The sequence below is a fragment of the Nothoprocta perdicaria genome, unplaced genomic scaffold, assembly GCF_003342845.1.
Source record: "Nothoprocta perdicaria isolate Ctin4 unplaced genomic scaffold, notPer1 scaffold_12, whole genome shotgun sequence".
Lineage (NCBI taxonomy): Eukaryota > Metazoa > Chordata > Aves > Tinamiformes > Tinamidae > Nothoprocta > Nothoprocta perdicaria.
The window spans coordinates 7,782,136-7,809,920 of record NW_020454316.1 but is presented as its reverse complement, the minus strand read 5'-3'; the positions used below and the strand labels follow the sequence as shown (position 1 = coordinate 7,809,920).

The window sequence follows — 27,785 nt, the reverse complement described above, 5'->3', positions numbered from 1 at the left end:
CTAGCAAGACATATAAATATTATACTCTTCCTGCTGGTTAGCTGCAAATGCAATCCAACCTCCACAAAATTACAGGCTCTTTATGAGAAATAAAAATTGATTAAGAATTTATATAAAACATCATAGATGGAGTGATCTGTGGAATAAGGTAAAATAAGATGCTTTTTTTTGAACCTTTGTCTATTTTATTTTCTCATAGTTGACTCTTTCTTCATATCATCCTTGTTTTCTTCCCATTGCTTGTCCTAGATCAGGGAAAAGCCAACTGTCTTTACCTGAGGGCAATCTGCACTGTGCGTGGCTAACCACATCTCTGTACAATTACATATTGTTGTCCTGGAAGTACATCGTCTGTCAGCAAAATGTGCTAGTCTTACCCAAAGTTTAGGGCGCCAGAGGGCACCTAAAGTTGTCCGCTTTGACTAAGATTAATGAAGTGCTATCGTTAATCTGTTTTTTTTTATGCTCTATCTTGGGAATTATATTCTAGGGTCCTATAAAATCTGAGAGAGAGAGACTTGAAGGGAGAATCACCAGTGTGTGCATTTCATTGCTCCCTTGGGTGCTTGGAATGTCTTCATCAAGTACACACTTTGGGGTCTGAGTTGAACATGACCAGAAACTAAGGAAATGCAGCACCAGACAAGAAACAAATCACTAGGGTCAAGGTTTTGCCTTCCATCCTACCTTTCTTTTCAGAGGCAGCTTGATCTAGATGCTGTTGGACAGTGAGTCAAGAATCCTTGTGAACTGTTCGCAGTGTGCTAGGGATTTTGGTGTCTTGAAGAGGCCTCCAAGCCATCCAGGTAGCACCTCTCCCTTCCCTCAAGCAGTAGGCAGGATGCCTAGAGACAGTTCTTGCTTCCTTGACTTTCATAATCACTTCTACTGGAGCAGCTTGGTGCCGTTAGTCATCCTAGAAGAAACTCTGGAGCAAAGGAATCCTGTGTCCACCTCTTTCACTTCCATGCCTGGCTCTGCTCTCTGCTGCCAGCCAGCCTGGGCCTGCTAGAGGAGCTCATTGCATCCTTGGTTTATTTGCATCTAGGTTTATTTAGCTTCTTGGCATCGCAAATATGCTGGATTTCCTTGGCGCTCAAGGAGCATAAATGGATAATGAGCAGTCACCCAGTGGAGAGCTGTGGCTTCAGAGCTCCTTGTATAAATTATTGCTTCATAGATAAAGGGCAGTTACTTGCAACGCTAGTACAGTTTAGTGCTTAGGTGTAATAACTATATATGAAGTAGGCCTAGTAAGAGYGATCCTTCCAAGAAGGGTGTTCTCCCGTTTAGGTTGTTATTGCTATTTAAAAGCTGACATATTTAAAACCTAATATAAAGTTTCTAGAAAGGCTTAAAGAAGCATTAACAAAGGGGTTGTTCCTTTGCAGCTCTCCAGATATTGCTGCTCTTGAACTGGGCTATGCCACCTTTCTATAGGATGAATAGTTGGAAACTACATTTAGTTTTCTTGAAATATCCTCTTGCCATAAGATTTGAGCACTGGAATTTCTTATGAAATCACTCGTTCCCAAGGACTAATTACGTCGTATTTCAGTGCATGTGCTGACGAGTTGCTTGTCCAAGCCATTAACTCCAATAATCATCCAGTTGTGCACACGTGCAAACGGGGAGTCCGTTGACTTGCTTGGAAGAGCTGAAGCAGCAAGGCCAGGTTTGCTGGTGGGACCTTCACGTGCTGTATGTGGCTCACTCTTCCACTGCTAGCTCCACACAATAAGGCTGCATTTGTATCATGGAGCTTTCTGACATGAGCTGATTGCAAAGCACGGCATGTTGTGCAGGCTTAGGTAGTTTCTATGTTGGGAGGTTTTAGAAATAGTCGGAGTTTTGTTTTTTTCTGTTTTATTTGCTTTGAGGGTGCACCTCTTGCAATCAAAGAAACTTTATTTGAGCGTGAGAGTACAAGACGATAAATTGATAACGATAGCTGAAAAAAAAAGGACATTTAATGGAGAAGAACTTTATGTCCCTATTTATATATAGTCAATAATCTATTATTTTCTTAAAATAATTAACTCAAATGAGCATTTAGTTTCGAACGAATTAAATGACCAAACTTTCAGGCACATTAATATTTGATATGGAGATAACTGCATAAATATTGAGTTTGAAGATTAAATTCCAGAGCACTGCATTAAAATTGCAAGACTTTTCTATTATCCTTCATAATGGAACATGAAATTAGAAACTTGTTCATGGAAAGAAAAATTTCTCCCCTCTCACCCACACATTCCCTTCACTGTGGTATCAACAGAGGAGCCTTCTTGCTCATACTGTGAGGAGGAATATAGCTATCAGTGGGAGACAGACCCTGAAGACATATATGGTGCTTGTGAAAATTAAGGTATGCCCATTTCCTAATGTTGTCTCAGTTCTCAGACTGATCCAAAATGAACCTTCAACCTAAATTTAGTCTACTGTGTGGCAAAGGACTCAGATTTTTAGGTATGGAAGGCGAGACCTAGGGCCGGTTCTTACACTGCCCCTTCTGCTGTAGGTGCTGCAGCTCCAGTTCAGCTGCAGTTCTTAAATCTGGGCAGGTCTGTGGTTGGGGCCCATTAGCTGTGGGTGTTAGTGACTATAAACAGTCTGGGTAGCTAACATTTATTATTCCTCGCAATGTATGGGATGTGTTGAATACAGCAACTTGCTGTTATTAGTGGAATTCAACCCTTCTGAGAGTGTGTGCTAATTCACGACTGCCAGGCTTCACTTGCTGGGGAGTAATTCTGAAAATGGGTAACAAATAAAAACCTGTACCAGGCAGTCCCCGAACACCCGTGGGCATCCAAACCAAAGTGTTTTCAAATACAGATTGATTTTCTAACTCCTTTTTCATGTTACAGTGGTCTCAAATAATGCATTTCCATAACATTGCAATTCTACAGTTCTTTTTATCCATGGTTCAGCAATAAACAAAATATTTTTCCCTGCAGACTTGAAAATGGAGCAAATATACTCATGCCATGGCAAAGAGCAATGCAATTGTACTTCTTTCTAATTAACCATACACCAGGAGAAAGATTCACGGAATAACAACACAGGAGAAAATTGGTCATTTTGGTTTTATGTACAGTTTGCAGTTTTTCAAACACGTTMATTTATTTAGATGCAGAAGTCTATTACATAGATGGTTTTTTGCTCGTGTTCCTGTTATGGGTCTTCTGCAGTGGTTTGCAAAGAGTTAATGCGTGTTAGAGATGTGCCAGCAGAGCCCTGTAGCTTGTGTAGTTCTGACTCAGATCAGTTGAAGGTGCAAGCGATGCTTAAAAGAAATCTGTTGATCTTTGCCCCTCTAACTGAAATATATAACTGATTAATCATTTATTAAACTGCTCTACATTATTTGTGAATAGAACTAATATAAACAGTGACCTTTTATCCCTTTTTGTTTGGGAGAGTAGCTGCTTTAATTATCGAGCTGGTGCAAACAATATACAGATTAACTCTTAATGACTGCTTTTGTATTCCCTCAGATTTATCAGGAAACAAGGGCTGGATCGGCTTTTCCTGGAATGTGATACCCACATGTGGCGGTTGGGGGACCGGCAGATCCCCGAAGGAATCGCGGTCGATGGGGGATCCGACTGGTTCCTCCTGAACAGGAAGTTTGTGGAGTACATCACTTTCTCCAATGACGACTTGGTAACAAAGATGAAGAGATTTTACTCATACACTCTACTGCCTGCTGAGGTACGTGGATTCAGAGCAGTCTCTCTTTTCTCGGAATTGCATCTCCTTTGCTTGTCCCAAGGACAGTTGACATCAGAGAGGCGTTTCCCCACTTCCAGCAGGCTTTGGATCATCCCGCTGTTGGTAACGGGAGTTTTACCTTCATGACAAATCAGTCCTTTATTATTACAGCTGCTGTTGCTGAGTTGGTGCGTTTGTGGGACCGTTTTGCAAGCAGCGGCTTTAGTTTAGTACTTTTGAACCCATCAACCTGCTACTGAGCAATCAAAAATCCAGCTGCCCTTTGCTTGCATATTGTTGCTCCACAAAGACTTGGAAGGCTGTAGAAAGAGTGAATTGTCTCCTGAAGCAGCTTTCCTCGTTGTTACCCAGCCTTTTTGCATGTAAAAACTCCTCAAAGGTTGGTGCTTTGGGGAAGCTGGGCTGACAGGCACCTGCTGAAGCCCTTCCAGCACCTGGGCAGCTGCTGGGCTCCTGCAGCAGCGGCTCCGTCGCTGCCCACCACCCCAGCTCTCCTCCCGGCACCCGAGAAAGACCCAACTTCCTCCACAGTGGCGGCTCCTGAACAGTTGGAGGGATCCATGAGAACAGTCTTGCAAATTTAGGCTTATTAGCTTGCAGCAGAGCACAGCGGTTGTCATCTTTTGATAGAGGTTTATTATTCCACACACACGTTGAATAATCTTGCTTTAATCCCATTTCTGTTAAAAAATCACCTTTTCTCTCAACTCTGATAACCCTTTCATCCATTATCTAGCAGAAATTTCTGTATCATTATGAAAGGACACAGGGCAATGGGTAATTGGGTAGGGTTTTTYCTTCCCTCGCGCTTGAATGAGAATAGATGCCTTTATGGGTTTAACCAAACAATTCAAGCATAAAATCCATATTCACTGAGCTGTCATTTAACATTAAAAAGGGTAGGGGGATTATTTGGGGGCCAGCCATGCTGCTCTCTGCTCTTTCTGGCCATGCGCTCAGTTTCTTTACAACATCAGGCTTTGAGCTTGGAGTCTTTATTCAGATTTTTTTTTTTCTTTTAGTAGAAGAATTTTCAAAGCTTTTCTTAGCATTGAAACATGTGTCATGGCCAGAGGATGTCGGCTGAGATACTTTAATGAGTCCTGGGATGCAGCCCAGGTAATCAGGGAGTTTTAGGGGAAATATTAGCTCCCTTGGGCACCTTTGCTCTGCCACCTCTCCCACTGCACCATGTTTCAGGGGTTATCAGGCATATATTTTCACACACGCATTTCTGCACAGGTAATACCTTTAGATTTGATTATTTTAAAGCAGAGCAGTTTGTCCTTTCCAGGTGACTGAGGGCAGTCTCTGGCAGGAGCAGCAGTGGGAGGACGCAGCCACTTGGGCAGGCGCTGCCCTTCTACCAGCCCACCTTTTGTTTCACTCACCTCTGAGTTCTCAGAGCTGGCCATCCTGTCAAACTTAAAATTAGGCCTATTGAATTTTATTAGCTTTTTTTTATATTAGCAATTTTCTACTTTGTTAGCATGCTGCCTATTAACATTTGCTTTTCTACGTTGTTATCRTTCGTCCCGAAAGGCTAATCCAATTAGCGCTCTCCATATCATGTTACAGAAAACAAACAAGGAGGCTGCAGTGATTCCTCACCGTGCTCTTCTCCTCTATTTATAGGCAGCGTTTTTCTCCCTGCCYGCTCCCAGCCCCGCTGCACGGCAACACCAGGTCAGGGCTGGAAGGCACCAGGCAGCCACCGATGGAGGTGTGAAAAGGAGAGGGTTTAGGCTCTGATCACGCAGAGCAGCGTGATGCTCTCCCGTGTATAGCAGTGTCCTGTTTAATCATTTCCTGCTAGGCAATGCTTTCCCCTGCAGTTACGGAGCAGAATTTAACMGAGACACTTCTGTTACGGGTTTTAAATTCTTGTTAAAGTAATTGCTGACAACTGACATTATTATACTGAAATTTGATTTGGAACAGAAAACTCGAGCAGATTAATGAAATCRCTAATGAAGCATCTATAAATACCTGGTTCATTCCCTATTAAAGGCTTTTTCTACAAGGGGTATTCACACATATAGATGCATTTGCAAAATATTTTGTGCTCAGTATTTAAAATACAAGTATAATACTCATTTCCACTGAATGGAAGTCAGAATTGGGGATATTTCTAAATAAATAATGATGTTACACTCCCTCTCATCCACTCTCTATATTTATCCATAGCCAGATTGCCATATTTAGACATTTCTACCGTATTTGGTAATTTTGACAATATAAGGCTTTTTGTATGACCAAACACGGCCACTGTGACCATATATGGGTGTTTTTGACCATATTTGGGCATTATAAYCATATTTATGCATCTTTTACCCAATTACCATATCTCGGTCTTCTCCARCCATACTGATTCTATGATTCTAATGGTATGCCAGTTATTTATAGATTGTGCTGTAGCTGATTCGAAGAAGTCACTGCTGTTAGAATCCTGGTTTAGAGAGCTAAATTTGATCATATTCTCTTGCTTCTCTCTACAAGRTTTTTCTTTACAAGATACATGTCTGGCTTCATAAAATCACCCTGCCTTCCCTGACCTGTTAACCTGCTGTATCAGTCCCCATTACCCACGATTTATGTGATAGCTAATATTACGGTGATATAATCAGGATAGCCCAATAGGAATTCCTTGCTGTCYTGAGTCAGCAAATAGAGACTTATGGTTTCAGATCTAATTGCAGGAGGTGGCCTGGCTTTCTGGCCAGGGCTGAACTGTATATTTCAGTGCAAGGCCAATCAACTCGCAGTACATCTCAGAGAGCTGCACACTCRGAGCCTGCCAGAGTTGCCCTCTGCAATTGTATTTTTCATAGCAGCCAGGGTGGCAGCTGAAGTTTGAGAATTGTCAAGAAACAATTTGAAATTTATCATCAACACATTGCTTGGGAAAATAGCCCTGAATCTGCTGGCCCAGAGAGTAGCTTGCTGAAGAGAAATAATGGGAATTTCTTAGAATTGCTCATACAGCTGAAATAAAAATAAAATAATTGSTGGCATTGGTGCCTTTTCACTCTAGTGTCCAAAGCTAGTCATTATTCTGGGCCAACTTATTGCAGCATGCCCTCGACTGTGTGCTGTTATTGTTTGGCTCTATCTGTTGTGTGCTATAATTTTTCATGCTCTATAGAATGCGTACGTGTGGAATGTCTTCTATACATGGCAAAACAATAGAAGTTGTTCATCCTCTCTTTCTGAAAGAAAATAAGTCACCTGGAYTCATTTCAGGCCTGCAGACTGCACTGAGAGAGAAAATGGAAGTCTGAAGAGGTGTATGTACTGATCTGGTCTCTTTTTTTTTGTTGTTTGTTTCTTCTTGCAGTCCTTCTTTCACACGGTCCTGGAAAACAGCCCATACTGTGACTCCATGGTGGACAACAATTTGCGTATCACGAACTGGAACCGTAAACTTGGTTGCAAATGTCAGTACAAGCACATTGTAGACTGGTGTGGCTGCTCACCTAACGACTTCAAACCTGCAGACTTCCACAGGTTCCAGGTAACTGAAGTGTTCCCTTCCCTGGTTTCCCCTAGGAAGGTTTCTCMCCCTTGTTCCTGGGTGTGCAGAGCAGTGTAGCTGCATGGTGTCTGTAGCTTAGGGGAAGGAAGAGTCTCTTTTCCCTTGTTTTGSCCCTTGAGACTTAGCACTGGGCAACAAGATCGTGACACAGCTCTTGGGAGCCTTCCCACTGGTGAGTCTGCTGTGCTAGGAAGGGAGGAAACCTGACACATCTGACACATACCTGTTAGATGCTTACATAGCACAAAGCAAAACTGTTTTCATTAATTTATTCTTAAGCGTGATTATATTTAAGTTGATCTCATGGTTTGGAGGTCAGAGTCATGAGGTTTTGGTCACCCAGGTTTAGCAGTACTGCCTTAAAAAGTTAAATTGGTTCCTTTGTGAGAGAGTTTCCTCCAGGCAAATGAGAGCAAATGCTTGTGTTCAAGGATGCACTTGGTCTCAAGACTGTATCTGGCCTATTCTATTAAGAATGAACAACAGCTCGTTTTGAGGTTGCCCGATTTGCGATTCCAACCCTGCAGCTCCTCAGGGCTCCCTGCATAAAGCATGTTTGTTCAGGCTTTGTGTGGGATGGGGAGTGTGTTACCCTACAGCACAAAAATGATGACTTCTTCAAAACAGGGATCTTTTCTTTATTGTAATGTGCTGCCTACCAGGCACAGTTGAAGTCAGTGACACAGACACAAAAAGAGCAAATGAGACATTAACTAAGAGAGCCTCTGCTTTCCCAAACTCCCATCTTAGAAAAGTCCCCAGCACAGAGCACATGGGAAGTCTTATAAAGCTCCTGGAAGTCTGCAGAGGCTAAGGGGCTTGGGGCTGGGAAAGGAACCCAGGAGCCTCTCGGGACACTTGCAGGTGAACTGAGCAGCAAGAGAGAGTTCAGACTTAGGCTTGCTGAAACGGCAGTTTCTGGCCTGTGCCTGGTGCAGGGCCCCTGCTGGGAGCACCCAGTCCCTGGGGGCCTGGGGCAGCACGGGCCGCCYGGCAGCAGGAACCAACATCCGCCGCGGAATTTTTCTGATCTGATCTGTGGCGCTTTTGAACTCGTCAGCACCTCAAAACTCATGCCCAAAGACAAGCAAGGCAACATAGAGGTGTCTTTAAACTCGTGGTTGCCAGTTGAGCAGTGGAGGGACTGGCGGTGCCTGTTCTGCCAAAGGCAGAGCGGGAAAGCGGCGGGGGCCCAGGCAGGAGCTGAGGAGCCTTAGCCAGGGAGGTGCTGCTCCCAAACYGCTTCGTGCCTCGCAGCACCCAGTCTGTGCTGTGAACTGCTCGCAGAGAGGAGCATCAGAGGCCCAAAAAACACAGAAATTGTGAAAAGTAAATGCACCTCATAGAAACCTGCATAAAACACTGCCTGAATCCAGCCCTGACCCTCTGAGCAGTGAGCCCCTGTGGCCGCAGTCCTCTGCTCCCCCTACTCAACCCCTAGCGCAGCACAGCGTCCTTGCCAACATGTCCTCCACGAGTGATTTTGCAAAGCCATCTGCACATGGAGTGGCCACCCACCAGGGCAGGGTGGCAGGAGTGGGTCCTTGGTGCAAAGGGACTGGCCAAAGAAGAGAAGAAAATGTATCTGCTACCACAGTTGTGGTCTGAGATTTCTCRCACAGAATTTTTCTTGCTTTGCTTACTCACTGTCAGTCAGGCATTTTGGAAGAAGACTACTGCTGTTCTCATGTTCTTGGTATCCAGATATTTGTACTTCTTCCCCAGGAGGCAGACAGCAGTTTGCTAGCACAGGGAGAGGGAGGGTTTGGAGAAGGCTCCCCTGACATCAGCTGAGTGTCTGGTCTGGAGGGTTCATTCTGAGAAGGCCAAATCAGCGTCCGTGTGCTAACATAAATAAATAAAAAGCAGGAGATGCTTCAAAAGAATTGCTGAAAATATGCAAAGAGCAGACAGCAGGGAAGGAGCCCAAGCTGTGCAGTAATTCTTGTGACTTTGGTTCATCACCTTTGCGTACTCTGAAGACAAGTGCTGCTGAAGCCAGGCCTAAAAGAAATGATTGTGGCTAATCCAGGTTTCTTTTCCACTTCATTTAGACTCTCCGAAGATTTTTACTGAGCTAGGCAGGAAGGTGATAGACATAAGCAGGTTAGCCAGCCTGTCCTGCTTTTGGTAGCGCCCAGGGACAGGTCTGGGGAGTCCCATGGAGATGTGGGGCTTCCTGATTGCAGTGACATAGATAAGGCCACCTCTTCTATAGGGAACAGTCAAGCCCTATGGCAGCATATGCATCCTACTGTAAAGTGAATTGGGAATTGAATTTTAAAAGCACAYGCCAATGAATCCAGGTTGACTTCTGGAGTTAACTGAGCCGTTATGTCAAAATAACTGATCTACTGGAGCCATTTAACTGATGGGCACAATGATGGAGTTGTAGAAGTTATTATTTATTCTGCCTGTCCTTAAACAAATACAAGTGAAGTGTAAGAGAGAGATACACTGAGAATTCYTGATTTTTTTTAGTATTGCAATTTTATATTTTTTTCTTCTTTCAAAAATGCTTTTCACAGAAATTATTTATGTGCAGGTCTCTGAAATCCATTGTCCCAGTAAGCAGCAAAGGAGCCTCTTCTATCGCTTTGAGGCATAACAGTGTAACCCATGATTTTCCTTAAGCTTTCCATTTCTCTTTAACTGGATTTGTTTTCACATCCCACCTATTAATAACAGACATAGAATCTCACTTGCCGTCATTTTAATCCCCTGAAATGGTTTAGCATTTTCCCTTCATTTGAATGCAGTGCTGTCTGAGAATGCAGGAGGAGCAGGTTGTTTCCAGTGACAGTGTGCAGAGAATGGGGCTGTGGTGATGCTCRTCACCCTGTTCAATTGGGCCTTAATGCAATCATGCAGTATGTTTTCCTGTAGCCTGAGCTTGCCCTTCTCTGAAGTGGGGTGACCCACTGATAGACACTGGAAGAGGCCCTTGAAACCTATTAATAGTTGGGGAAAACGCTGTCATGCTGCTACTTCTCCTCTGTCCTYCTTGGTCACTGTCAGCTTACTCCTCAGTTACTCCTTTATTCTGGAAGGGTGAAACTTTAYCCCAGGACAGGACATGAACGTAAGACCAGTCATCTCCTAAGAGATCTTGTGCCTRCTCTGGGCACGGGTGATGCAGTCCTGCCTGCACAGTACTACRGGACGTCTGACAAAATGCAAACTCATGTCTTTCAGTATTGAATTACTGCGTTTAATGTAGATTTGGTGATTGGACAATAGCTGAGGATGGAAGGACTCCTGAAGGTCACTAGTTCAACCACCTGCTSTGAGCAGTTCTAAGTTCAAACTGAATTACTGATCAGTTGTGGCAGACTCCAAGGACTGCTGCTTTTCAATTTAACCCTGCAATATCTTGTTTCCTCATCTCAGCCTGACCTATACTTTGGCTAGTGGCTTACTGGYCCTGCAAGCCACTTCTTATCTTTCAGTTGCAAAGACAGACCTGATAGCCAGGACCTCCCTGTCCTCCACAGGAGAGGCCTGTGGGGACAGGGGAGGACTCTCCATTTTTGCAGCAGACCAAAACCATCTCCATCCATGCTGAGTAATTGCGTAGTTTTTATCTGGGACTGAGCACCCTTTGCCAGTCAAGTCATCTTTGCCTGTGGGCAAAATCTATGAGTGCTCCACTCYAACCCTGTGCTTAGCACAAGGAATTGTGGTGGGAAGCAGGAACCAACCCCAGTTTCTTTTTCTTTCATCTTACCACAGCAGACGGCCAGGCCAACGTTCTTTGCCCGCAAGTTTGAAGCTGTGGTGAACCAGGAGATAATTGGSCAGCTGGACTATTACTTGTACGGGAACTACCCGTCCGGCACGCCGGGTCTCAGGTCCTACTGGGAGAACGTGTACGACGAGCCCGACGGCATCCACACGCTCAGCGACGTGGCGCTCACCATGTACCACTCGTTCTTGCGCCTGGGCCTGCGCAGAGCTGAGACGTCGTTTCACGCCGCCGGAGACAACAGCTGCCGGTTAGTGCGAATCCTCTTCCTTTCTGTCGGTGGGAGCCGGATTCACTGGGGGGTCAGCAGTTCCCTGGGTTTCCATGGAAGGAGGTAGGTTTGGGTGCTTCAGAGCAGACAGACCTGATTGCCAGGGGACACTCAGGGGACGTTGCCTGAAGGACACTGAGCTGCACGGCCCTGCAGCCCGGGGCTGGTTTCATGCAAGGCCAGGCAGCAGGATGGGGAAGGCACCCATTTCCCACAGTGTTCCTGCCAACAGTAAGGCAGTGGATWTGGGGTGACATTGTAGCACTTGGTTGTTGCACTTTTAAGGAGCTACTCCACAGCCTAATCAACACCGACACGTTCCAGTTGGGCAGCAACACCCCTGCTGCTGCATTTTCTTTATTAATTTCAGTGAGTATATTATACCCACCGCCCGTAAACCCTCAGTGTGATTTCAGCAGAGGTCATGTTCACCTTTATTATGCAGACCAAAAGCAGAGACGGGATTTAAGAATTAATATAAATGTGGGCAAGTTAATGGTCCTTGCCGGTTCATTCCTTTGGGTGCACATACGGCACAGAAAGACCTGGTTGCGTGGTCTCAGTTTGCTTGTTTGCTGATGCTGAAAGTGTTGCAACAGGTGGGATCCATAAACATCAAATAAATAACCTGTATGTATATTTACATAGAGATATAATAAATAAAGTCTTTAGAGCAGGGGAAAAAAAAAGAAAAACAAATCAAAAAATGTATTTAAAGTCTTACTTTGCCTTTCTAGTTCAGGCTTCAGAACTATCCCTGATGCAATAACAGATACAAATAATGGGCCGCAAATAATCCCAAGTAGAATGCATTCCCTTCTATGAAGTAAAGACAGACCTGAGGAATTCCTGGCTCATTTGTCCTGTACAGTGAAACCAGAGGACAGCATGGGAGCTATGTATAACCAGTACTAAAATAACTTTGCCATTACTTTTGTGCTTATTCCTTTTGCCAATGACCTTATGATGATTTATAGCAATAATCAGATTCATTTCTGGGGAGCTTTTCATTCCCCAGGAGCTCAAGGTGCTTTTCAAGCTTGCTCAGGTTATAGATAGGGACTCGTGTCACCTGCCACTGATTGCAGCTGTCCCTGGGATGAAACACTGCTCCCCTGCAGGCTGGAGCCTCGTGAGATGGCACGGGGAGGAACTGCAAGCAGGCCTGCTGCGTGAAGGCTGCATTTGAACACCCAGGCAACCCTCTCAAAGCACCGCTACTCACTGTCCAAATTAAGTCACAGAGAAGTAGGTAACCCTCAGGTTTRTGTGTTGCCTCTCTTCTCTCTTGATGCTCTGCTGCCTTGCTAGGTGTACACATGTGTACGATTCTTCATCCCCACTTGTAATTTTGCACATAGAGTCACAGAATCCTTAAGGTTGAAAGGGCCCTTCAGAGATCATCTAGTGCAGCGTCTCTCAGGCAGCAGCAGAAGGGGTGTATTTAGGCAGAGCACCTCAGCAATCTTCCCTTGTCTGCGAGGGCTGAGAGCAGCGTGAAGTTTGCACTCCCGACTCAGCATCTTCGGTGGAAGCAACACTAACGTGTGATTGAGATTTAATTTATTTCTCCCCATCTCTAGGCATTTTTTACTCACTGCTGCCAAGAGACAATTTACTCGGGCTATTTCAAGGACATGGTAAATATTTGTTGCTGCAGACATATAAAACAGGAGGCCTTAGTACTCAGAACAGGAGCTGGGCTGTTGCTTGCATTGGCTGCAGAGCTTTGCTGTGGTTCTGCCTGGCCCGGCTTGTACCCAGCTCACTGGGTTTATTTCTCAAGCTCTAGAGAGTCCCTCCGGGGTGTTATGGATCTGAGGAATTGACAGTCATCACYGGTTGGCTGTTCTTAATGCTGGCCTCTGAAGCTGGGATAACCAAGATGAGGGGTCAGTCTTAGCTGACTTAATTTCCTGGGAACCAGTGATACCAGCTGGTTTTAAACAGATTACAAATACACTCATTTTGCAGTTAATGTCAGTTCTGCAAGATAACAAATTACTCWCTTTAGAGGCCATGAAAAGCATCCTACTTGCTTACTTATATATCCATATCTACAGACACCTCATACCCACATTTATCATTACAAAAACCTTTCTGAGGACAGTGGGCCCTAGATTTTGATCATTTGAACCCATGACTGCAAAGGAGCAAATGGCCACACTGTAACTAAAGGCTTCCAGATCTCCTGTTTGGATTTTCTTACCCTGGTTGCTTGACTGGGGTTGTTTTTTAATTATGAGTAAAAAAAAWTTCTTGGCAGGAGCAATTCAAGCCGTTCACGGGGGTGAAGTTCATTTCCTAAAGGTGGGCCTGGTTCCTGCTGCACGTCGCCCCGGGAAGGAGCGGGTGGTCGGGGGGATGTGGGCGCCTCGCCGGCCTTGCAGCACCCTCCGCTGTCCCCATCCCGCAGCTTGCGGGCAGCGCCAGTGAGTCACGGCCCCATCAGCACCTCTGAAGGCAGAAGGAAAGGAGACCCCCTGACTCCAGACAGAGCAGACACTTCTTGACCATCTCCCAGTCTAGCAGACAGGTCCTGGGTAGGGCTTCTTACCCACAGGAGGTCGTGAGGGACTGGAGCTTTCTGGCATGCAAAGATGCTCCTGAAAAGTTTACGGTTGTGAAGGGCTTCTAAATGGGCATATATTCTTAGTAACAGTCTTTATATTTCAGGGTAATCAGAGCRGCTTACACATATTTGATAATGAGTAATGAACACATCTGAGATCTTGTAACAGCAGTGAATCTTCTAATTGCAATGCAGGCTCCTGAAGCCGTTATCTCCAAGGAAATGTCATTTCTTGTCTTGCATGTGGGTGATGAGCATGCGCTTGTGTTGTTTTTACAGGTACTATCCCATGGGCCATCCYATTTCAGTCCACCTTTACTTCCTTGCTGATCGCTTCCAGGGCTTCCTAATCAGATACCATGCGACCAACCTGGCTGTCAGTAAGCTAGAAACTTTGGAAACGTGGGTGATGCCCAAGAAAGTCTTCAAGATTGCAAGTCCACCGAGTGATTTTGGAAGGCTGCAGTTCTCCGAGGTACGTGTGCTTAGTCCCCCGTTTCCATCACGAGCCAGCAGAGAGCTTGCAAGCTAATTCAGCAGCCTTTGCAGTAGTGTTTCCRTGTGATTCTTAGGTCTGAGTGGCTCTCTAGATTAATGCACAGCCTCTTTATAACACAAATACAGTTGTAGAAGGGGCTCAGTAACTGTAAAAATTGTGCTTGCTGTCAATTGTAGCTGTGAGAGTCCTGGCAGCTGAAAAATGCCAAGTTGTTTCAGTTCCAGATGGGGATGGGGATACAGTAAGCGTTCTGCTTGGGAACACGCTGAAAAACCATAAATTTAGCGGTAGTCGGGCACCAGTGCCACATCTGACTAGAATATTGATGCTGCAGCATCAAAGAGAAAATTATCACAGCAGCGGCTGAGATTTCCCACAAAGCTTGTTATTTCTTCTTGAAATTTGTCTCACTATCTGGCATATGCTATAAAAAAATGTACCCCTAAAATATATTAGGAAAGTTGACCACTAATAGAACCTGACATCTGTGTTCTGCTTTAAAGATACAACTGTCTAAGCACTTAATTCCATGATTTTTCTCATTAAGCCACAAATTTCAATTAAGGCATAAAATTGATTGAACAAATGTGTTCAAGTCATTATGGTCAAGTCCATAAATTACCGCCTTCTTGGGCAATTAAGAAGGGCCTAGGTAGAATTCAGTGTTTTGGTGTGCATGGCAAATCCATGACACTAATGTGCCATTAAAGAGATGGATGGAAGGTGTGTTTCGTTTATCAATGTGTCTGGTGGTAGACGTGCCATTTCATGCAATGATAAATGGTCATGTAGGTTTAATTCTTGAAATTTGCAGGAAAAATGCTGCTATTTATTTGGCTCTTTTAGTGCTGCTTTCAGTCTGCTACCTGCTCTAAGTCTTGCTGTTGCAGGTACCAGGAACATCTTTTCTCATTGCATGGTAAAAATGAATATATTCATCTTAGTATTTTAGAGCGTGGTAACAAATTTTAGAACACATCAGGCTTCATCTCAGTACGAGGGAGGAAACAAAGGATAGCAGTGTTCACAGGTTGTGCACCAGAAAAGAAATCTGAAATATGTGTTTACTGAGAAATGTTCCTCTGCCGCTTTTCCAGCCATTTCCATCGCATGATGTGGCAGTAAYATCTGACTGGGGCATTTTTTAGCTGGGAGCTTTGTTCCCTCTTGGAGCTCACACCAGTGACTTGGTCAGGAAGAGCACAAATGAGCTGCCCTGAATGTGCTCCTGAGCTTCCCTGTGGTGCTGGGGCACAACCGAAATTGCAGCAGAGCCAGCAGGATGAGCCCAGCAGGACAGAGCCCTCCCTGCCTGCGGGTGCTCCCTGCTCCGCTTCTCCACTTGCCTTCCTGAATAGCGGATTTGCCGCAGTCCTGGCTCTGCTGAAAAGCTAAGCCCTGTGCACCTCCTAGCAGGGTTAACACTAGTAGGGTTAACACTAGCTGCGTTAACTAGCGTTGCAGCTGCACCGGGCCCCTTGCACTCASTCTCAGGCAGTTACATAAAACTATGGGAAATCCAAGAGAAGATTTCCAGGGGTGAAACCTCTGTGCTCCTTTTTGTTGGGAAACTCCTGCACCTCCTGAAATTGGCTTGTAAATAATACACGTACCATGTATCCTATGACTGCTCTGGCTTCGTGGTACCTTTTCCATGCAGGGCAGGAGATTGATTTGGTGTAGAGCACTAAAAGTCTCAGCTTTGACTGTAACGGTGGAACATGAAGTTCATTTCTGGCCTTGTTAAGACTTGTGATTCATCACAGAGAATAAAATAAACTAGGTGGCAGGCAATTAGCGTGCATTGTGTGAACCTAATGGTCCTGTTTGTGGTGAGCAATGAGACACAAACCCATAATCAAGGCATAATTTATCTTGGGAAAATTTTATCTTGGGACTGAACGGAGACAGAAACAGTAGTTTTAAGCAAGTGAGAGAGGTGCCGCTTGCCAAGTGTAGCTGCGCTCGCTGCCTGCTCTGGAAACCGCAAATATGTGTTAAATGTTTCTGTGCCACGTACCTTTGTATTATATCAGATATTTGTTACTGCTTGGTTCCCTCCTGTGCTTTGTGTATTGCACTTAAAGTGAAAGCCTACTCGAGATGTTTTAAGGGGCTATGAAAAACATTATGGGGCTGTAGTGTCTGCTAGCCTGTAAATTCAGACATCTCAGTACCAGGAATTCAGCTGTGTAAAGTGCAGGGGAAGATGCATAAGCCTCTAAATACTGTCTTTAAATAAAATAAAACTGTGCTTCTAAAACCAGCTGGTACTGTAAGCTGTGCAGCACAGGGCAGTCCGTACTAGGCCAGAGCTGGATAGGAAGGACTGATGTTGTAAACAGATGTGGGCAGCCCCTTCCCCTTGCCTCTCTTGTGCCTGTGGTTTTGCACGGGAYGGTGCGTGTGCTCCTGTCACACCCCTGTCCACCTGGGTTTGGGCCCATGGGCCTCATGTGCAGCCCAGGGTTTCTATGCTGGCTGATGCTCGGGGCTGAGCACACGCCTTTGGCAGCAGGAGCAGCCACTGCTTGCATGAACTCCCTGCTACATCTCCAGCCCCAGGCTCAGATTGCTCTTTGGAATAGATTTCTGGATAGATTGATTTGGATAAAGTTTTTTCCTGGCAAAGGGAATGGTCTTTCGGTGAGGTGTCATTCTAATGGTGGAAAGACTGTCTTGAAGAAGCAGGCTTGCAGGATTTCGAGAAAATTGTTCCAGTTTGGATTTCTCTGCTGGCTGTAGAAAATCCTTAGTTAACAAGACCCCTACATAATGTTTTTTACCTCCATTCTCATGAGTTTTGTGATTTGCATTGCTATAGACAGGTTCACTTTCATAGATAGAAATATGAGCTTCAATTTAGCCAGACCTTGAGCCATTAATTGCTTTGAAAATTAACAGGGCCTGCATGGGAGGCCGACAGCAGGGTCTGACGTGTTTACGGCACTGTAAATCATCGGTGAGGTGGGTCAGACTTTACCCCATGCATCATCCTCACAATTAGTTTCAGATACAGTGAATTATAGATACTCAGTTCAAGGTGATGAATCCAAGGAGACCTGTGTCCATGTGCTGGCCCAGGAAGAAGAAATGACACTAGAAGAGACRGAAAGCGTTTTTAAATACAGATTTAAACAAAGCATTTTAATTTCAAAGTTTACTGATTCAAACGAGGTTTTTCTGAGGTTTTTAATCGCTGATGGCAAACATGCTCAATGCAAAACCTTCCCTCTCCTTCAGAAACCAGTGGCAGCTCTGGCTGTTGCCTTGCTTGCATTCAGTTGGAGCCAGCTTTCTCACCCAGGAGCTCCTTTCTTGGAGGTCTCCCGAATTCTTCTGCAGCACCACTGGGCACATCCCAGAGCATGTTTCTATTTTATCCCAAGAGTAACTTGTACTCTTCTACAGACCTCCCACTCTTCTACAGCYCACGTGCATTTTTGTGTACGTGCACATGTCTCAACATCCTTTGTGCAACAAGGTTGTTAAGAAGGGTCAGTGCTTGTGGAGGATGGAGAATGCAGTATGATTTCCCAGGCATCAGAGGCAAGAGCTGATGTCAGGATTGAACATGTAATATTGAGGATGAAAGAGAACTTTATTCAAGGGCTGCTTTAGACATGTTTCAGTAAAAGACACTGTCGGAAAGAGCTGTTCCTCTGGGGAGTTTCTTTGCCCAGAAGAGTGTGTATTTGTTTCACATGTTGTGGCTTTATTATTTCTAGATCTCTTGAGCTACAGCAGTATGACATGGCCACGCTCAGTGAAGGTTGGTGGAGTAGATAATAAGATCTGCTCAGGAAAATTTCTTTCACAGCTTAGTTCCATACATATTCAGTTGGTCTTGTCAGGAGAGTACCCGCTGACAGCTCTTCAGGGCAGTCAGTGCCTGGGTCTGATATCTGGGCCACGCTGYCTAGGCTGATTAGCTGTTGTGCCAGGAGAAATACCTCTGCTAGCTGCGATTCCGCTGTGGTGATTGCAGAGTAGTAGAGGACTCATTTTGTCTCTTACTCTGCAGTGTCATAGTCCTGCAGGAGAAATCTGTATTCTGACAGATGGATTTAGAGCTTCAGTTTTTTATTCTTTTGGCCTTGTAGCTTTTTGCTTACGGTCCCTATGTAATTCTTCTACCAGCCACAGGGATCTGCTTAGAAGAGACTAGAGGACTGGACAGTTGCCAGGTATCAGTTGCCAGGTATCAGTGGTAGTAGACATCAGGTAATTGCTTTGTTTGACGTATTTGTAGGAGTTTGGCATTAGATTGAGGCCACTCATTCTCACCAAGTGATATGAAATCTAGAAGAGAAGCCTTTCAAGCAAATCAGGTACAATTGCTTGTTACTCCTTCAGGGAAGCAGGTTATGACTTTGGTTCCATTGAGGTGAAGGTTAAGGGCAAGAACAGAGGCTGTGTTGGAGAAACCTTCACTGTCCTCATATGCTGAAAGAAGAGGATCCAGTCAGTGTGTGCATGGGACTCCAGGGACCACTTGAGAGAATCCCAAGGTTGCTTCTTATGGAAGAAAATGTCTATTAGGTCATTTGCCTTGTTTGTTTGGAAATTAAGCATTAAGGGTTAATCCTGAAGGATTGGGGGGGATTTCAGTTGCAGGCTGATCAGGACATCCGAGTGTCTCTCCAGGAATGACAGGTTTCTCTACCAAAAGGAGCCAAGGCGTTTTCCTCTTCTGAGTTGAGGCCGTGGTTAAAAAAAGGACCTCACGGATTAAGCAAGTTGGGCACTTTGTCTGAAAGCAAATACACACATTCAATACTATGTTCCACCAGACTGCCTTCTTGAGAGCTGGAGGAATTGGTTTTGTTAACATCATAAATACACACTAGGTGCAGTAGTGGGGTATACCACTGGGGTGRTAAGAGGCTTTCAGTTGGCCTAAAGAGTCCAATTATTACATAGATTTCCATGCCATCTGGTTACACATGCTTATTTTCAGTAGTGTTTAATGGCAACAGCGTGTAAGTTGGTATCATCCGATGGGTTATGGGTGAGGCATTAAAATATATATAAAGCATTGAAATGTGAAAGCTGCTAGGAAAAGGAAAGATCTATTAAATATTTACACTAGATTGTGAATCAGCTGCTTTACTGTTAGGTAGTGAATAAATAAAAACAACTGTCACTGTTGTGACAGTAAGGATTGAATTTACCAGAAATAACTGGTAGTAACGGGGAGTGCGAGGGGATGGCAGGGGTTGCACCTCTCCTGAGGTCAGCAAAAGCCTCTGTGCCTGCAGTGGAGCAGGGAAGGCCTCTACAGCAGGGTCAGGCTCTGTGTGTTTTTCTCYCTAGCTCATGGTCATTAGAGAAGTACGGTTTGTGCATCGCGGGGTCCTCATTTGTTACCGGGGCCCTGTGTGTTTGCAGGGGAAGCCTAAGCAGCAACACGGGCTCTCGTTTCAGATCGGCACCGAGTGGGATGCCAAGGAGAGGCTTTTCCGGAACTTTGGGGGACTCCTGGGACCCATGGACGAGCCGGTGGGAATGCAGAAGTGGGGAAAAGGCCCCAACGTCACCGTCACTGTCATTTGGGTTGATCCCATCAATATAATTGCCGCAACGTAYGACATCCTCATTGAATCCAGCGCAGAATTTACTCACTACAAACCACCTTTGAATTTGCCTCTGCGACCTGGTGTCTGGACAATCAAAATTTTGCACCACTGGGTACAAGTAGCTGAAACCAAATTCCTCGTTACTCCTCTCACCTTTATTAATCGGCAGCCTATCAAGCAAGGTAAGTTGTATTATTTCGTTCCAGAGATAGCATAGCTATCACATCTTTATTCACTATAAATGTTGCTGTTAAAAATGGAGTTGCACTGTATTGGAAAAGGAGAAAAGAAAGGCATATTTTAGATATTAAATCAGAAGAATTGTTGTACCACGACAAGCAAAAGTGCCTGCATCCAGTCCATAAAACACAAGCACTTCGAACAAAAGGCTATTTGTATCTTTAAAATATGCATAGTTTGGKATCCAAAGAACTTTAAAGACTCAACAGTCTAACAGTTATGATAAAACAACATAATTTAGAAATAGGAAAAAAACATGGAGCATTTCCTCTCTGCTGCTTTTCATTCACGCTTGCTCAGAGAAATGTACAGRCATTTAACCTCTTACTTTGACAAAGTCTATGTGTTTTAATGATAAAAGCATTTATATGTGAAATGCTGAATTAGTCAAAATGACCCTAGCCCAGAACTCATATGTATTTGACATATTTATCAGGTCCAGGCRCCCATTTTTTCCCCAATACCTGCCAAAACCTGCTTCTTAAATGCCAAGCAGCTGAGTTGCAGCAATCCATGTTCATGCAAGGGCTRTATCCCAGAATCCCAGGAGCAGACCCGCGCCCAGTTTTCCAGCAGAAGGCAGGAGCACAGGCTCATGTGGCTGTTCTTCGGCAACCGTCGTGGACACGGGGCCGTGGGAAGAGGGAACATTTTGTAGCCACACCTGTTTTCTTATTCAGTAAGATGAAAACAAGTCTGTTGCTATGAATAACTTCACCATTCTCCTTATGTGCTCAAGTGCTTCCATCTGTCTAATATCAATATTCATAACTTTAGACGTCTTAAAGTTGCTGGATACATGAATGATCCTATTAAGTTTTCAGAAGTTCTTCTTCCTGACAAGGCAGCAAATAAACCGAGTCAGGCGTGTCCCTTCCAGTGAGCTGTGCTGCGTGTGCAGTGCAAACAGCAGCAGGCAGCCGCTGGCAGCTAACGCAGCCCTCAGCGTGCGCGGCGGGAGCTTCGTTCTGCACATTTCCCGCCACAACAGCTAACGTACTCATTTCTTCTTCTAACATTTGGTGGCATCGTTTCTTAAGCAGAAACTGAAGCATAGACAACCTGCTGCTGCCATTAGCTAATAGACAGTGATGAAGTGGCAGGAAGCRCTCCCAGAAAGCAGGAAAGGTTTCTTAAAGTTTGAGGCAGCTTACTTCTAAATAGAGATATTATTGACTCGCCCCTTGTAATTTAATGAATTCCATATTCTTGGCTAATTTAACAGTTAAGGCAAAAATCAAATGGGAAACACAGCGCAGTGCCAGCTGGTGATAAAATCTGCAGCCTTTTACCTGTAAGGCCAGAGTGGGGGCTCTGAGCCTGCACCCAGGAATCCCCATGTTGCAACTCAAATTCCCTGGGCTGCAAACTCTGAATCTGGATTAACTCTCTGCAATTGCAGAGTCGCTCTGTATGCCCACTTGGGCAGAAAGAGAAAAATGACCCATCGATTCCCTTGGAGAAGCTCAGGCATCTATTTCTGGTTAAATAGCCTTGTTCCTTCATATGGTGATTACAGTCTGCTATAGGAATGAGATATAAAACTAGAAAAATATTTTATCTAGGAAAAACGCCTCAGGAATAATTTGTTACTGATGCTGTGATGTATAATCTCCAGATGTCTGAGACATGAAGGTAAAGGAGAAAATTAACTATAGGGGCAAATAATGACACTCCGCTGTGGTTACAATTATATAAGCATTTACAATGCAGATTTCAGTTGTTTGGTTGTTAAGGTTTTCTCTCTCAGTGACACTATAGTACTCAATGTAAAAAAAATGTCATCTAGTTTTGATTTTCAGCTTGTGTCTGATTGACACCACTTTATTATTTAAATTTATTTTTCTATGCCAAATAAAGGCATTGTGAGAAGATGACAGAAGAATTAGGACTTCCAAAAGAACAATTTCTGTTCGGTTGTAAACAATATGACAGCTGCCAAAAATCTTCTAAAATGAAGGGATAGCATTGTCTTGTCTGAACACTGGAAATCAAACAGGCATCACACCTAGGCAGGAGTTGTCAGCAGAAGGGAATAATACGAATATTAGGGATTTCTTGAAAATATTGTTCTACCAGGCCTCCTCCTCTCGCGTGTCCCCCCCACAATTAAAGCCCTTGTTGTAAAGACCGCGCTGGGAACCCAAGAGCTCCCCACGGGAGGTGACTGAATGCCGCCATTCACACGTTCCACTCACTTTGCATGCGATCGCCTGGCAGAGCCCAGGCCTGCGCTCTCCAGTACCCTCCGGCGGCAGGAACGGCCGCCGCACACCCTGGCTGGGGCTTTGGGTGTAATTTGTCCGTGACAAGAGCAAAGTTAAATTGCTCTGTGTAAAATCTCTATTCAGGGAACAAGGGGCACACATGGTGGAGGGCAGCGCGGTCCCCGCGCAGGGGCTGCWGAGCCCGGGACCAGCACACTGGGCAGGGAGTGACCCCGGCCTCTGCCCAGGGTCCTGGAGCCCTGGATCTGCCCTGCTGCCCACCCTGCTCCGGGCTTGCAGGGGGCCAGGGACCCACGGGAGCAGCGCCCACAACCCAAGGGATGCACAGCATCCACAGATCCCCTTAAGGTTTCAGATTTGTGCTAGGAAAAATAAAAATCCCATGGGAATTGCTGTTTTTCTACTGGAGGGAAGTAGAAGGAGGGTTTGTGTGTGAGCACGCAGCGGGAGGCAGCAGTTCTCAGCCCGACCCCAGGCACCAGGGAGGGTGCGATACTGGGGAACAGGCCGAGCGCTCGGCAGGGGCTSCCCTGCGCGCCCCCGTGCCCCGAGGAGCCGTCCTGCCAGCGCCGGCACTCGGGGCCAAGGGGTGCGGGGAACGGACAGGGCAATTTCGGGTTTAAATTGGAGTTTCTGTTCACGGCAGTTTTCACAGTGCTCTCCCAGCTGGAGGGACGATAATGAGTTGTCAGGCGTTTAGCGGCAGTACCTGTTTCATTAAAGCTAAATAGGTTACAGGCAGATAAAGCTGCAAAGCCCAAGCTGAAACCAAACACTGGATTGGCAGGAGGAAAAAAAGGAAAAAAAAATAGGAAAGGGAGTAAACAAACAAAACASTTCTTCCTTCAAATAAGAAGGGCACAAAAGGAAAGAAGGGGCTTCGTTTCTGCACAGGAACCTCCTCCAGCTGCAGCTGCCTCTCCCAAAGGCTCAAAGACATTAGCAGACAGCCATGCATTCCTAAGGCCTTTTGCTTAATCCATATTTATGGATCATCTTAATTAAGTATATACTGAGAATCTTTCATTTTGCCATTGGTTATTTGCAGAGGCTCAATCAATTCTAATTGCATCTGTAAGGATTATAAAGTGGGTGGTGGCCAGTGCTGGAACTGCTGTGAATTTTTTAAATTACCTCGTGATAGTGTGACACGTTCCTGATAAATACTGTAATAGCAGCAGGCAAGTGCGGGGCACAGGAGTCATCATGCTGAGAAAAAACCCGAAGACAGGGATTTGCTTTGAAATTTAGTTCAGATCCAGTTGACAAGGAGTCGATCAGCTCTGGAATGAGCAAATGCAGCTCTGTCTTGTTTGCTGTGAGGAAAAAAAAAACAAACAAAATGCCAATAAAAAATTACCTTCTCGCCAGAGGGTTTCAACACAATTCAAGTAACGAAATAAAGCTGTACATTCAGTAGTGTTTTAAAAAAATCACCAGTCTAGCACCTTAATGTGTACCAAGGTAACCACATCTTTCATTCCTTAGCCCACTGGCTGTCTAACTTCATTTGCTTTTTCTGCAAAATACTGAGCAAACCCCCACAAAACTGCTGAAGTGCCGGCCTGTGCCGCAGCCTGCGGCCTGTGTATTTGCTGCAAAGAAGGTASAGTTTAAAAAGTCAGTTGAGAAGGGAAGGGCCCTCCCAGTGTGAAGAGCAAATAAAAATGGGGGACCAAAATAACTCATTTTTTAAAAAACAACACTGACCTCAATGGAACGTATTTTGCATTGATACGTAGCCTATATCCTCCACTGAAGTCAGGGCTTTTTGGATGTATTTCCTGGAGAAAAAAAAAAAAAAAAAAAGGAAAAGGCCTGGTTTAATGCCTGCAATTCTATTAATTTTGAGTTGGTTGATCTAACCATAGTTTCAAAAGTCTAAGCACACATTTCATAGAGGAAAGCCTGACAATCTTCATTATTTTTTTTGTGAAAAAGGAGGGATCTGTCAGTCCCTAAATACTAATTGAGTATCTATGTCAAGCAGCTCACCCTACGGCGTTTTCTCCATGTCTGACAGCAGAGGGAAGGAGTCAAACTGCCCCATCTTCCTTTTGGCTCTGCAGCTACTGCTGAGTGCTGAAGAAATTGGGGAGAATTTTGAGGCACATCATGCCAAAATAGTGATCTTCCAGTCCCTGCTGAGCTCCTGYTGTTCTCTGCTTTTCCTAAGCACTCTGCAGGGAGTGCAGGCAGCTCTGGGGATGCGGGTCCCTCCCACTGAGAAGCAGCCCTGAACACCCTGAGAAGCATTGTGGGCTTTTTCCCCGTTAGCCTCTGCTTCATTTACTTTTCCTTCAGAGAGGGTGGTCACTTCCTGCTAGTGACTACCACCAACTCCTGTGTTTTTGGCATGTTTCTTTCCCTTCTTCCTTTCCACATAGTCATGAAGTTGGTGGGATATATCAGAGATCGGGGACTGGAGCAGAGCAGGTTCCGTCTCATCCCACTGTCTGGAAAAGCATCTCCTTCCCTACAATAAACACATGCACAACAGCCCTTAATTCAACGAGCTCTCTAAATTGCCCATTTCAATCAGATGATCCTGCTAGTAATGCCAACTCTTATTTGTTTGGGGATTTTTACTTAGAACGTTCCTATTTAATTAATATGTTGACAAACAGTCTTCCATATTTAATTGCTTCCAAAGGGGGAAATTTAATCATGTGTACTTGTTCTGTTTCTTAAACTGCAGTACTCTGGCAGAGCACACTCTTCACACATGTGCTTAGCAGAAGCTTGTTTTGACTAGAGGTTATTGTGAAAATCTACCATTTAAAATAAAAGAGAGCTTTTGATGGGTACAGGAGCAGTAAGTGATACATAATGGGGATGTGCCGAATTAATTTAATTGGGGTTTTTAAGTAATGGACTTGCACAATATCTGACATGAAAGACTCTGCAAAATGTAAGAGCAAATTCCCAATTAAATGTCCCCTTTCCCTCTAAATAAATGTACTGATTTATTGCCAGCATCTGAGATACTGTCCTCCGCCTAGAAGAAAGGAGTCAGTGTCAATCTGCAGCACAAGCCGCAGGGCCATGTGGAAGGAATTGGAGCCACTAATGTTTAATTCCTGGCCTCTGAGGGTGTCTGGGCGCTGCGGCTTCCCCAGCCTGGAGGGCCCTGAATGGGCCCTTTTTGTGCTCTAGACGCTGTGTGCGTTGGCAGAGCTCAACGCGGCCTCTGTGCTGCGGAGGGAGGACGGCAAAGGGAGTCAACTGAGAACAGAAAGAAATGTTTGAAAATGCCCTCCCCAGGGGCAGAGGGAATATTTGGAGAGGGTTGCCCGCTGACTGCATGAGGAGCCCTCGGTGCACGCAGACGTGGGCGTGAGGGAGCCCCAGAGCAGGGCTGCCTGACCCAGAACGTCCAGCCCGGTGCTTTAGGGGCCAGCACAGTGGTGGCAGACATTTTTTAGTACAGTATCACAGATTTGAGGAATAAGCTGCATTTTGCTGAAGTGAAAGAATCATGGTAAGAAAAACAACCGTGGTGCAAAGAAAAGCGTCATTAGGAAGTGTTTTTGATCCGTTATTTGGCAGAAAAGCTTGAAATATGATTGTGATTAAAGCGTATTCCCCAGTAAGGCTGGCGTACCTCCCGAGCGAACCTCGTAAGTCTGGCGAACCTTCCTGGGCTCAGGAAGTGTTCAGCGCTGGGGTTGAATACTTCGTGAGCCCAGCCCGGTGTGGCCGATGCGGTGCTGCCATCCTGCCCCTGCCGGGAGCGACTCCCACCAGCTTCTGCAGGCAAACTGAGCCAGTGAGCACTGTGACGGCCTCTCAGCCCTCCAAAGGGTGGATCTGGTTAGGGAATTAAAAAAAAAAAAAAAAGGAAAACAGCTGAGATGTTAGTTGTTTTTCTTAGCCAAATCAGTGACAGCACTTCGAGGCTGGGCGGCCTCCTCACAGCAAATACCCTGGAGCCGTTTCGTAATTCCAGGGAATGGTGTCTGCAGAGCCAAGAGGGGCTCATCTCCGCCTCCTCCATGATGAAAGACTTAAAGGTCACTTCTGAACGCAAGACTAGCCTCTCCTGAGAGGCAGATGCACATTGTCCATGGTCCAGGTACCGCGAGGGGCTTTTACTGAGGCCCCAGACAGGACGTCCACGAGGCTGCGTCCACCTTTCCGCTGTGTAKTGTGCAGACCAGGCCAACACACCACCTTTTTGTTTGCTGTGACCTTAGCCCTGGAGGAATCTTTGYCTCGCTAACTCAGGTGTTTCTTTTTGCATTTCCAGAGGAAGCTTTGAAGCATCACAGCGGGCCTCCGAGGAACGCATACATGGAACAGAGCTTCCAGGGCCTGAACCCCGTCCTAAATATCCCCGTGAGCGCCGCRCAGCTGGACCAGGCCCGGAGGAATGCAGCGCTCGTGGGTTCCAAACTGGAGAGCTGGGTTGACTCGCTGGTGGGCAGCACGTGGTCGGCCGTGGACGTGTGCAGCAGCGGGGCCACCTCGTGCCCGGTGATGCAGGCCTGCAGCCAGACGGCGTGGAGCTCCCTGAGCCCCGACCCCAAGTCCGAGCTGGGCCCCGTGAAACCCGACGGCCGCCTGAGGTAGCAGCCGGTGTGCGCGCTTCTCCGGCATAGGTTTGAAAAGGGAATTTAACCTTGCTCACGTGTGAGTCTCATGGCAGATTTCAGAAGCCTAAGGAAACGTTATACCTTGTTGTTACCAGTTGCAATATAATTCCTCGGAATCTGACAAGGCCTTTGGCACTGGTCTCTCCGCCAGCCTCCGTGGGGCTGGCCGGGCCATGGCCGCCCCGCGCTGCATGGAGCCAGTGGCCTCCACAGCACCGGGAGCACAAACAAGCCAAGGAGAGGGCAGTGAAGGAACAGCTGCTGAAAGGTTTTTTTTTGTTTGTTTGTTTTTAATAAATTTACATGTATTTCTGCTGTTTCATAGGCTTTAATTTTCTATCATGACTAAATCACAGCAAAAGTCCCTTGTATTTATGTTTCTTGGGAAGGTTGGTTACTGCAGGCTATATCCTGTATGGCTCCTTCACCTTACAGAACATAAGCTTTGTGGCACGCACCCTTCCTCGTTATTACCTTATAACACAGAGTCTGGACTCGGCTCATGTCTGCAGATGCCCTAGTGAGGGGAAAAATGAGCAAAAGCAGTGTTATTTTCAGATTAATTTCCTGATAAGCTCTAGATGAAACCAGTGTTTGCAATTGTAGATTTGCTCATGCAGTCAGCTTCAGGCTCCTGGTACTAGCTTTTTTTTTTTTTTTTTTTTAAGCAAAGCAGCATTTTTTTGATTCCATCCCCTTTTTCGTGTGCTTTTTCTTAAGCCTGTTTGCAGTGAGTGGAGGTGGCCTCGGGGCTGGCTCATGATGGGCTGCTCACCCACGTGC

General features: G+C 45.5%; 1 protein-coding gene across 2 annotated transcripts in view; it reads left to right on the top strand.

The window, feature by feature from the left end:
• Positions 1–27,573, top strand: part of XYLT1 (xylosyltransferase 1) — a 156,898-nt gene extending 129,325 nt beyond the window's left edge. The window contains exons 6-11 of one of the 2 annotated variants that reach the window (XM_026054019.1): positions 3,501–3,717; positions 7,076–7,252; positions 11,009–11,268; positions 14,141–14,336; positions 19,788–20,121; positions 26,657–27,573. In XM_026054019.1, coding sequence (XP_025909804.1) covers positions 3,501–3,717; positions 7,076–7,252; positions 11,009–11,268; positions 14,141–14,336; positions 19,788–20,121; positions 26,657–26,979 — 1,507 coding nt within the window. In that variant the 3' untranslated portion in view covers positions 26,980–27,573. Of the gene's footprint in view, positions 1–3,500; positions 3,718–7,075; positions 7,253–11,005; positions 11,269–14,140; positions 14,337–19,787; positions 20,122–26,656 lie in introns of both variants that reach the window. The other variant, XM_026054017.1, reaches the window with a different exon arrangement.
• Positions 27,574–27,785: the final 212 nt, after the last annotated feature.